Source organism: Tinamus guttatus, unplaced genomic scaffold (assembly GCF_059628265.1).
Source record: "Tinamus guttatus ecotype Peru unplaced genomic scaffold, ASM5962826v1 Tinamus_guttatus_pri_ptg000025l, whole genome shotgun sequence".
NCBI classification, from domain to species: domain Eukaryota; kingdom Metazoa; phylum Chordata; class Aves; order Tinamiformes; family Tinamidae; genus Tinamus; species Tinamus guttatus.
Genome location: NW_028288559.1, coordinates 1,614,372 through 1,626,966, shown reverse-complemented (window position 1 = coordinate 1,626,966; position 12,595 = coordinate 1,614,372). Strand labels below are relative to the sequence as shown.

The window sequence follows — 12,595 nt, the reverse complement described above, 5'->3', positions numbered from 1 at the left end:
AAGCGGGAATTTCCTTTCTAATTTCCATTTTGGCCCAACTAATTTTCCCTCTAACTTGCCAGTCCCTAGTTTGTTTCAATACTTCTTTATTAAATCACAAAAGTCGATATCTTAACCTCAGGAGTAATTCACACAAGACCACAGAGTTAAGCATTTTTAGTAGCGCCTAGTTTAATAGCCATAAATGTAAATAGCCAATATATGTAACCAGCATATATGCACAGGAATAATGGATGCACCAGTTTGTTAAAGGACTTTGCTTGAATTTTACTTTTAACAGCTTCATAAGGATACTTTCAAACATCTATAAACAGAGCTGCATCAAAGAAACATGGAAAGCAGAGTGGTAAAACAGCATCTCACAGTAAGGAAAGGGCTCTCGGCATAACCAGTGGTTCTTCAAAAGGAGGCAAATCTAACATCTAGCTTTAGTATGCAGCACTCTTTTCCCCTTAATTAATTAATTAAGAGCACTGAGGGAAGTACACGAAGATCTCTTAAGAGCAGAGCTTGCTCTCATCTCTTAGAACCTGATTAACTTCAGAAAGTTAAAGGCAAAAAAAAAAAAAAAAAAGTATTAAGCTATTCTTTCCCAACTTCATTGTGAGATAAAAATTAAATGACATCTCCTGTTTTTCAAAAGTCCTCAGTAACTTTGTAATGTTTTAAGATTTGCAAAGGTCAACAACAAGAACAGCAACAAAATTACTAAAAGTCAAGAGTTTTCTGCATTCTGGATCCTGGTTTCATCCTTAATTTTACTTTTCTGTTTGACAGAACATAAATCCATTTTAGATGCACTTCTTCATGTTAGAAAGGCTCCAGCAGTTACAGATCAATAAATGTCTTTACCTGGTCAGAGTTTCCAGCGCCCTGCCTTACTCTGACACTTATTACACTGGCCCTGCAGCATGCAAGGATGTAGCTGCTCTGTTCCCTAGCTGCAGCTCACCCAGGGTGAGGTCCGCGCCACTCTGCCTCCATTAAGCAAAGTGACAAGTGCCACAAAGGAAGGGAAATCTGCAGCGCTGCCTCTGTCCTTGAGCAGATCACTGTCGAGAAGCTGCCGCACAGTGTGGCTGAGCTTGGCACACGCACACCACAGAATCTGTAACAGACTTACAGAGCTTACTGGGGAGGAGATGGGGGAGGGAAGAGAGTTTTGAAGCTTTGAAAGTAACATAAATGCATAAGAGTTTCCTTTATTCCATCCCCTCGTGGGGAAAACACTATCAACATTTGCTAGCAATTTAAATCCATACACAATGCCACTGCCTCTAACTTATTGTACATATCTCATGTTCCCAAAAGGTTACAGATTATAAAATTTCTTTAAATTCCATTAAAATATCTCTCGTAGGAAATCAGTATTTTAAATTGGAAAGTTACATTCAACCTTGTAAAACATTTGCAATATACAGTTTTTACAGCATGAAATACACCAATCGGTAGCTCTACAAAGGTTTTCTTTTTTCCTTATATGGTTGTCTCTTTACCATCTCATGCTCCTCTTTAAATAAATATTTTAACAAAAGCATCTCACTTCTGATAACGGAAGTCACATCACAGGTAAAGAGGGTATCAACCACATTGCAGAAATGCTACAACAAAGCTCCTTTCACCCGCCAGTCTTGGGAAAGCAAGTCCTGCAGCTCTTCTTCATCCTCACTACCCAGACTTTCATCCTCTTTCTCTTGTGTCGCTGTTAATCTCATGGCTTCTTTAAGTTTCTCCTTCATCAGGTCCTGGCGGTTGCGCAGCAGCTCGACACGGCGGTAACACTCACTGGTGGAAAGCAAATTGCCTCTTAGTGTTTGCAATTCAGAGCATTTCCTCAAGCGTTGCATTTTGCTTCCCCAAATCTACGTGAAGCTTCCTGACATGTAAAGCGCTCCCAGGACACTCCCGTGCACTGAAGAAAGAGCAACACAGCTGCTCATAGCCTTGATCCACTGATTGTGCACTAAACTAGGGCCCCTCAACTCATTCCTGACTTCCTATTTTGCACTTACTTACAAAAGTTCTATTCTCAAAAATTAATAAAAATTCTAGAAATTTTCATAGTATATTTTGTTGAAAATACCAAATAGATGAGCCTCTGACTAAAATCCCTCTTTGTTTTATTCTTACTTGTTAGACAGAGCCACAATCCAGATCCTATTTCCCCTTGTAAACCTGCAACAGAATACTGACAGGCATCCACACCTGTATGAAGGCTAAGGAAAACATGAATTTCACTGGAATTATTTCGATTTGTAGATTCTTTATAACTTTCAAGAACATGCAAAAAAATCCAACTAACCAAAAGGAAATTCTAAACCAAAGGAAGTCTGCAGGGCTGGAAGTTCAGTGAGACATTACACTGGCATAAGTATCAAATCCAAAAACCAAGAATGGCATTTTTAGATAGGTACTTTGTGCTTTTAAACTGTACTTTGTATTCCAGACCAAATTCAGCATGCCAGATGCTTTTAAAGAGCAGCTCATAATTTCTCAGTTTACTTCACCATGATCTAAGAAATGTTCTTGATTAAAACTGAGTGAAGCATCCTAAAATTCTTTTATAGATTGCTTTATTTCTACTACTGAATATGCTCATGGGGACATATGCTTAAAGGTAAGATTCTGGAGTTCAAAGAATATTTAAAAGTAAAGCAGAAGATGTTTTTCTCACCCTGCACAGAAGACCTGATTTATCTGAAGAACTTCTGCTAGACAGACCGTGAAGTTCTGAAATTACTAGTAGTTTCAAACGCTATTGTACATAGGAATTTTTGAACACAGGTTAAAATGAATACTCAAATACAGTATACTGCATCTCAAGTCCTCTTCAAAATGCCATGATCATTGTTAAAAGATGTTCAGGTACCACCAAAGCTAATTTTGAAGCATCTGCTAGTATCTCCTTTTAATATCTCCTTTTTGATGAAAGTTTTGTTGAAGTGAGAATTAAGTTTCTTTTCTATCATTTGCACATGCTAAGCATCACGGTCACAATAATCTGTTTTCGTCAGGCTACTTGGAGTTTGAACTAATGCTTCTCCAATTGCTCCAATGCTTTTCAAACAAACAAAATGTCATGTAATTAAGTGCATTACTCAAAAAAAAAAAACAAAACTTTTGTTAGAGACAAGGAGAGATAACTACAGAACAGTACTTTCAGTACAGTAGATGAATGATCAAAACACAAACCTCATTGCAAAAATTTAGTTTGTTTGCTGTGAAGACCTTGTTTAAAAGAAACTGGTTATTAAGTATGTTCATATAAATTCACTCAGAATTCACAGAAAAAAAAATACTCAAAACTTAGAGAATTATAACTTTAATGTAGGCAAAGGCAGGCGGACGGTTCAAGGATTTATATTTTATTGCTTCATTTTGCCCTTGCCTGCTTTCTATTTTCAGTGATTTTTAGTGCAACCTTCCTTAGCAAATAATTACATAGCTTTGCACCAAAATATGTTCTTATTATGTATTAATTTGAGGGAATCTACCCTTGTCCTCCAAGTCACCAATACCTAGGTGATTAATGTAAACTAGTATCATAGAAGATTAATATTAAAAATGTTTATGAGTCCAGTCATATAGATACCCATTCCCGCTGCAGACCAGAAAGTTTGAGGAAGAACTGATCTACTTACATCTGCTCATCAATTTCTCCAATCTGGCGATCCAGCCGTCCCTCCTCATCCTCTTCTGCCACTATTGCTTCTGAAATCTAAACCAGAAATGCTCTAAGAAAAATTATATTTAATTCTGTCACTGCTGTTCTTTTTTGATATCCACGTTTCCTCCCCACAAGAAAAGTGTCTCATTAGTGTCAATCTCCTACATATACACTCGTAACTTCACAAAAGACTCTGGAGGCCTGTGCAGAAAAAGACTTTTGGTGATCTGGATTAATTTTAAGTGGAAAGGACACAAGGAAATGTTGTGTTTAAAAAAAAAAAAAAAAAAGAAAAAAAAGAAAAAAACTCCTTAAGCAGCTAAACTACTTTTTAGCATTTTGAATTTTTCAATGCACTACTATTTGCAATACAGCATAAGCAAACAATGCACATTCATACTCCAAGGATGACACAGGAACTCTCTCTCAGTATTTGGGACTTCCTCACACATGCTCATTGAAAGTAATGGTCAAATATTCCCACTAGATCCCCAAGTATTTCTAACCTGTTATTTTTTTCAGCATATACTTTCTCAAATCTGAATGTCTGGGAGATGCTATGCAATCAATGGTCCACGCGTAACTGAGAAGATTCCTTCTAAGGTGAAGAATTACGTGCATGGCTAATGCTAGCAAAACGTATCCACTACTGTTTTTGTATGAACGTGCACTCTGTTTATAGTGCTGACTGCTTTAAGTGCGCAATGATAATTTTTTGGCACCACTCAGCATTTAACATATGAGCAATTATAGTTAAAACTGAAGAAAAATGGCAAATACTCAAAGGGAAGAGTAAGAATATCAGGTATCTTTAATTGTACAAAAACCTATTCTAGGAAAACTTTCATTACAATGCAGTAATGCAGTAAGAAATTAAAGTTGTATCCAACTTGTCTTGTACATAAAATCTCATTTTACTGTCCCAAAGTTTGGGGTTCCTTTCTATTAAATTAAAATTAACAATCAAACCCAGATCACCTATGCTTTATAGACCTTGCTTCAAGAAGACAGGCATATGGAGGGTGGGTTGCCAGGCTTTTAAGGTTAAAATATGAACACATCTAATATAAGAAAGAACCTATAATTACAGTCCACTCTTTGGATATTTCAGATCAGTTTTCTGTATCTGCTATCTTACTTAAATGCAAGTTAAGTAAAGTAAGCAGATATTTTGATGACTGGATTCTCATCAGAAGTGCTTTCCACTTAACACTGCTGCAGTGGAAAAAGTAAGGAACTCCTTTACTCATCCATCAGGCACATTTAACTGCACCCCACAGTGAAACACATAGCTGACAAGTGCAGTATGTCAGTCGTTCTGCAGTCCTGCATGAAATGTGTTTTCTGTTGTGTGTACTGTATTTAACAGTGAATAAAAATAGATTCCACTACTTACTGTGTTGACCTGTCGCATTGCCTTTTGAAATTCATCCCATTCTTTGTCCATTTGATCTTTTGGAGCATCAACTTTTCGCACCTAAGGAATATCAATAAGACAAGTGTGTTAACAGTTAATATCAGATCACCCTTTGGGCACTGTAAACTGAAAAAAAAAAAAACATGAAAAAATATTATGCCTTTTTTTAAGAAAAATCTGGTGAACCCACTCCAGTATAAGTAACACATAAGAACAAGAGTAGTACAGCAGCCATCGAGTGATTTTGAAGGAAAAAACTCCACTCCTGGATTAAAAATGTAACATTAAAGAACTACAGACAAGGAATGGATGGTATGGGGTGCCTGTACTGACAGAAGTGATTGAGCCTCGAAATTTGAGAGGTTTCAGTCTATCAAGTTTTAAATTCTTCCACGAGTTGCCTGTTCAAACATATATAGCAGCACATCTCAAAAGCCAGAAGTAATGAATTATGAATTTTTAATGTAATAAAGTATCAGAAGATTCAGTAACTAGTCTGGCCACTTCCCTGTATTTCCCATCGAGTCTGATTTTGTTGAGCAACAAAAGAAATACTGCAGCTACCTATCACTTGAATACCTGCAAAGCTTTTTCTTTTATAGCAGAGAGCATTAATTAGTAACACAAGATGACTGAAACAGTAGCAGCTGTAAGAATGTGCCTAAAATCTGCGAAGATGTAATCAAAAACAGACTGTGCTTTTAGCTGAGCATATTGGCAAATAAACCAAGTCATCTACCCATGTAACCAAAGCTTCCACAAATAATGATGTATGTCACAACTTCCCATCTTTATGTTGAATGGCAGATGTCTGGTCCTGGATTGGGTAGAAATCACAAAACTGAGAGAAGCAAGCAGTCTGGATAGTAATTTATGGTATCTTTTTGTACTAGCTTTGTTTCTTCTTTATTCATTCCTTTTTTCTGGCAACACATCAATCATCACCACACTAAAGACTACTTGTGTACATCACTTGTTTCTGAATGATTATATGAAATCAAATAGAATTAATTAGGTTTATAGAATAAATTAAAAGTGTCAAAGCAAACTGAGAACTGGAAAATAATACCAATCTCATTTTTCTGTTTTATGATTATTTCTAATATGTGCGTATGTAATATGTTATTACACACTGTGGTTGTTTCTTGTAATTCATAGCTATTTATGTTTGTTATAATAAATTTAAGTACTACAGACATGACTTCCTTGAAATATTTATCTAATCCAGAATTGACATGCTTTATAACCCTGAAGTAAAGAATCAGTCCTTTTCAATCTCACAACCTCCCTCAAAAAGCCCACTGGAATTTCCTTTTTTTTTTTTTTCCTGGATAAATGTATTTTTATTTTATGTATGATTCCAACACAAAATCACGGCAATCATCTCAGCATAACCAATGACAATCACTTTCCTTCTTCTTCCTATTAGCTTCCTATTATACTTGAAAAGGACTGACTAAAACAAAAAGCATCAGCAAGCAGTTGAAAGACGAGCCTGTTGGAACATCTATCCATTTTTAAATTTTATCAGCTTAATAAAGATATCTAACCAGGGTCCTCAATAGATAAAAGGAGGTCTGCATTTCCTGACACTCTTGCTTTACCCTAGCCTCTCAGCAAAACTGAAGTATTTGAAGAGTGTAATACACTCTTCAAGTCATACTTAGTCATATGCAAGCAGAAATGGAAGCATCTTTTTCAGCTACATATTTCAATATACAAAAATTCACTATTCAGTAAGATTCTGAACGCATGCACACTCATATTTGCCACCAAACCCATGTGTATGCGTGGTGCACAGAGAATTTCACCACAGCAAATAAAAGACACACCAGCTTATGCCTGTGCCAGCAGGACAAGGTGAACATAAAGAAGCCTCATTTAAAAAGTTCTCCTAATCCAGAGACATGACCCCACCTCACCATCAAATTTACATTTACCAACAGTCTTCCAGAGTGCGATCAAAAGAGACACATATTCAAGGAAAGCAAGTACAGCATTGAAAAACAAAACATACATCCACAACACTTTACTTTGATAAGGTAACAAGCAAGCCATCAAATATGAGGTAAATTTTACTAAACTATTTTTGTATTTCAAAAAATCAGTGTTATTTTGATGATCATTTGATACTGTGCAAGATACAGGATTATGATTATAACAGATAGATTTTGATTGATTTTGATCACAAGATTTTTAATGACTGTTTTTGGACAAACAGCTTGAATGCTCCCAACATATTTTCTACTCCCCCTATTTTTTTTTTCTTTCTTTCTAAGCAGCAAATAAAAACCATACCAGTAAAATGACAGAGGGTTAAGATAAAGTTTGCTGCTGTAGTATGCCAGGACTAGAGTTGCTAATCTAGTCCCAGTCTAGTTGTTTTTCATTCTGGCAGTCTGTGTAGGTGCAATACAAACTAATACCAACTCTTAAACTTTTCAACCGGAACCCTCGAAACACATTACAGAAGCATTTTTACGCTACCCATTCAGAGGCAGAAGCAGACACATAGAAATGCATTTCTTGGGGCCATTTACAGGAATAAAAACAAGTGGATCTTCCAAATCCCAATTTAGCATTTTAGTCAATTGATAACCTTGCTTCTTTTAGCCCACGAAGGAAACAAAAAGTACCATCTCGCAGATGGTTTAACAAACTCTTCCTTCTCCCTTTCATTTCTTCTAATTACACATAATGAAATAATTCAGTCCTTTTCCTATATTCTGGCCATTAGTCATAACTAATTAGCTGAGAAAGTATCCTTACTACTCAGAAAATTATGATATTTAGCAGAAAGGAAATACAAGACCACTTACTTTTGCATCCACCTCAGGATCATCAAAGAATCCTTCTGGTAAAGCTTCAGCTGTGTTTTCTTTCCTGAAATGTTGGATTATTATCCTGAGTTAATACTTTCTATATTCTTTATGTGGAGATAAAATAGGTAAGAAAAAAAAATCCACTTTATAGAAAGATCTAGAAATGAAATAAGCTTTTTGTGCCTCGAGTTTCACCTATACTCATCAAAAACCAAATTGAAGAAATGAATTTATCTAGCACAAAAGGAATTTATAAGCTTACTGAGCTTCCTGCACTATCCTTTCCATTGTTTCAAGCACCGAAATATTTTACCAATAGAATCTCTACTTTTGATAGTCTAGGCACTTATTCAAGTATTAGCTTAAGTGAACATAACTATCATTAAAGGAGTAAGTCAATAGTTTTCTTTAAACAGTTAAAAGCAGTAGGTGACACTAAACTTCAGAAGTAGCCTGTATAAAAACTAGCACACACAGATATCTAAAAGATCCACTGCCTTTTTTTTTTTTAATCCTGCCTGTAAGATGTCAAATACTATTCTGAAATTATGCTGGATGATGAAATTATGCACAGATGGTTCTGGTTACAAGAACAGCAAGACAGATTTCTGAACGATCACAAGTATTTTATGAAAGGGGAATATTTAGTTACAGTTCCCCAATTTATCAATATTTCATATGACTGCTTACCTTTCCACCACCTTCTCTTGTATCTCTGGCTTCTGTATGGATCCTGAATGGGAAACTATAGGTGCAGCAGTAGTTTTGCTGTCAAAGAAGTCTGTAAGAAAGGACAAAAGCCAATGAACAACTGAACATTTTGCTATACAAAATTCTGACTAGAGAGGAATTTAAATTACTATCTTACTGAATCAAGTCAAAACAAAGCAGCAACCTTATTCTACAAACAACCAACATTATTCTACTTAACCTCACAAAATTACAGCATAAAAGTGGTAAACAGGCTGAGAAAAAAATATAAAATAACCAACTACCCAAGAATCTCTCTCACTGCTTTCCTTCCACATCCTAGTGAGCATTACATAAAAATATCAATCACAGCCCCTCCATCACACATCTTCTCCTCACTGAATTATTTACTACAGTCATCACTACCTGGAGGTAAAGAATTAGCTACTCCTTCTTGTGTTGGGGGCGGAATTTCAGTTTTATGTGTAACAGATGATTTGTTTGAGTGATCTTCCTGTTCTTCCTCCTCTTCATCATCATCATCATCATAATTTCCAGACAATAAACTGGGACCTGGACTCTTTGCAAGACACTTCTTTGCACCATTTTGCTCTGTTTCATCAAAAAAATCTGCTGGTAGCCTAGTAAAGAACACAAGAAATAAACATTTGAAACTTCACAAAAATCAGTTACAGTCTAGCATCTAAAGTCAATTTAATCTGTTAATACAATGATCTTCTCAATATTTTGTTATATACTAAATTGCAGAGTAGCTAGTGTAGCCGTTGTCCAAAGGCAGCAGCACATTATTTGCTGATTTCTTTAAAATTTCTTGAGAAATGTTCGGGTTTGTACGGCAAACATTCAAATTTCAATTTTTTTGTACTCCTATATTCGCTTCAAAACAATTTAATAAGAGCATCCTATAACAAAGTAATATTTAGGAACGCAAATTATTTAGATAATATAATGTTCACGGTCAGAGTTAGGTGTATCGATGTAGCTGTTATAAATACACTAAATACAAAATTCATAAGATTCACAAACATCACTTAGACCTTCATATCCTTCATGCAGCTACTCATTCTGGGTACTAATTGCAGCTCAGAACTGCAAAGACACATATTAACTTTAAAACTAGGAAGATCTGCACAGTCTTGGCAATGTAAAACTCCAGATATTTTTTAAGGATATCTGCAAATCTCTAAGCTGAACATTTTTTCCTGCTATATTTTAAAAGTTAATCATATTGACCAATTTGATGATAAACAAACTTCACAACTGTGTAATTTTATACACACAAAAAAAGGAACTCCCATAAGGTAACAATGTCTATTAGGGTTAATAATGCTTAACGTTAGTGCAAGATAATAATAATTTACCCAATGTAGAAGCATATAGGAGTTCTACCTGCCTTTGTGATACCTCCCAACCCCACACGGCTATCAAAATACCCTCAAATGATACCAAGATGCATACAGGAGGGATAAATAAGTGAACTTCTTGAAGTCAAGTATGCTAACACCTTTAAGATAAAGGCTTCATCTGGAAGATAGGAATTCACATGAATTTCAAGAAATGAAAATATCTTAGTAAAAACCTGTTGATAAATTTTATTAGTACGTTTTGTGACTAAATATTATTTGCATATGTAGTATATAATTTATCTTCAGGCTCTCATGTGGAATACAACAGCATTACAGATTGGAGCACACGCCATAACCTATTTTCATTTTAGTAAACTGCATAATATCATCATACTAAACTTATTCTTGTTTTGTCACAGACTAGATCTAGAGTTAAATACAAAGAATGATTCTGACAAACTCCATGCGCCCACATGAAACTCTGAACAGAAGCAGGGATCTGCTGACTGGTATCTGAATCTTTACCCTTAACTGGGAAATGAAAAAGAGGAAGAACAAGGTGAGAGCACAACGAAGTTCATGCACAGTTATAAAAAACACACAAAATCTACTTACCCAGATGTAGACGTGTGTGGCTTATCATCTGAACCTGTATAACAGCCAAGAGTCACTTCTCAATCTATTCTTTTAAAAGAAATATCCTTCAAATAAAAGTTTTGCTGGAAGCAATAAAGACGGTGCCTGTTGTCATAATTTCTGAACTGCTGCAATTTAAACGTTCCCAACAGGTACTGACAGGTACTACAAATACTACAAAGAATACCAAGCTTACGCACACAAATAAAGCTACTCTCAAAGATGTGCAGTGTTTAGTTAGGCCTATAATTTATGAGCCCAGAACAGTAGTTTGTCTTATGATTCTTAAAGAAACGTAAAAATAACCCTTGTGTATGAACTATGAACAACAAAGTATTTTGCAAGCACACAGCTAATTCTTCAAAAATAGAGAAAACATCTGAAATGTTTGCACAAATGCAGCACTTTCATACATTTTCATTAAGTTGTCCTATAGGAAGAGATTTAACTACCTTCCCTTCTTTATGAGAAAGTTTATCGAACGGCTTGTGGTCCAGTTTGATCTCACTGAAAAGGCAAGTGAAAATCTCCCCCTAGACAAGTGTTTCCACCGCTTAATTTATACTGTTTCTCATGCTATACAGACCAACCCACCACCCCATGACTTAATTTAACCCCCTAACGCGGCAGAAGTTACCAAAGTAACAGTTCTTTCCTGGACTGGCAACTATACACATTCAAGATGCAAAATCTCTGATTCTGCCAGCGCTTTGTAAGTATTTTCGTGCCATTACCTTTCGGTCTCTTTAATTCTGTACTTTCTGTGTCGTTTTTTCGCTTGACAGGATGAGACGATGTGCTAGCAGCTGGGGCAGCCGCTGCCTGTTTCGTGCCTTTTAACTCCGCAACTCTCTGCAAAGCGCAAAATCCACAAGACTGTCAGGAACTTTCGAATGGCAGTTCAAAGCGTAGCACACGTAGCAGGGCTAACATTTTTTCCAGAACAACATCACTAAAAAGACGTCACCGACATGAAGAACAAGGCTTGGTGCTCGCGTTACCCTCTCACACAGAATCCCTGGGATTGCCCCAAGGAGATTTACCCGACAAAACCCTTCCCCCCCCCAACCCACCCCGCGGCCCCACGGGGGCCCCAGCCCCGCCCCCCGCCGCCATTTCCTCGCTACCCCCTCCCCTCCCCCGCGGCGGCCGTTGGCGCGGCCGTTGGCGCGGCCGTTGGCGCGGCCGTTGCGGGCCCGCTCACCTCGCGGTGCTGCTTGCCCAGCACGTGCGTCTGCCACAGCAGCTCGCTCTTGACGGGCGCGTTGCAGAGCGCGCAGCTCAGGTGCCCCAGGCTGTTGTACCTGCGCCGCCGTTAAGGGAGGACGAGCCGCTGCGGGGCCCCGCACCCTCCCGCTTCCCCCTCCCCTTCCCTCCCGCCCCGGGACAGCCGCCCGGAGGGAGCGGGGCCGGAGGATACTTGGCGAAGGGCGAGTCGAGGCGCTTCCTGCCCGCGTTCTGCCGCTGCCGCTCGCGCATGAGGCGCCGCAGCTCCTCCTGCCGCACCTGCTTCCGCGCCGCGCCCGCCCCGCCCGCCCCGCCCGCCGCCATCTTGCGCCGCTGTGTCGCGCGCGCGCGCGCAGGGGAGAGGGCGGGGCCTCTTGGGCCACGCCCCCGTGCGGGGGAGGGGGCGGGGCTTATAGAGCCACGCCCCATTTTCCAAATGAACACGGAAACGCTCAGGCACTTTTAAATACAACCCCTCCTGCCCGAGGCGATCCACCTTTTATACCTGGTTTGCAAAAAGATATTTTGTTGTTGTTGTTTGTTTTTTGTTTTGCACAAAGTTGCCCTTATCCGCTTTTGTCCAGGAAACTGAACAGTGGTAACAGGAGTTAGCACAGAACACTGGTCAGCTCTGGACAAGGCTTCTGAATGCGGACATGCCAGGGGGAAGGGTTCGTCAGCGCTCCTTGGGCGCCCGATTAACAGCCTAGCAAAGACTTACTATTTGGAAATCTTGGATTAATCCATCGCACTTTGAGACGGGTTCAGG

The 12,595-nt window shown here is 38.3% G+C and overlaps 1 protein-coding gene across 1 annotated transcript; it reads right to left on the bottom strand.

Annotated features, from left to right (window-relative positions):
• Positions 1-1,294: 1,294 nt before the first annotated feature.
• On the bottom strand, positions 1,295-12,150 carry ZNF830 (zinc finger protein 830). Its single transcript, XM_088526370.1, has 10 exons — positions 12,020-12,150; positions 11,804-11,903; positions 11,334-11,451; positions 10,579-10,612; positions 9,023-9,237; positions 8,597-8,687; positions 7,904-7,967; positions 5,064-5,144; positions 3,642-3,718; positions 1,295-1,785 (listed from the first exon to the last, which is right to left on the bottom strand). The coding sequence occupies exons 1-10, from the start codon at positions 12,148-12,150 to the stop codon at positions 1,602-1,604; spliced, it is 1,095 nt and encodes a 364-aa protein (XP_088382496.1). The 3' UTR covers positions 1,295-1,601.
• Between the last annotated feature and the right edge of the window lie 445 nt (positions 12,151-12,595).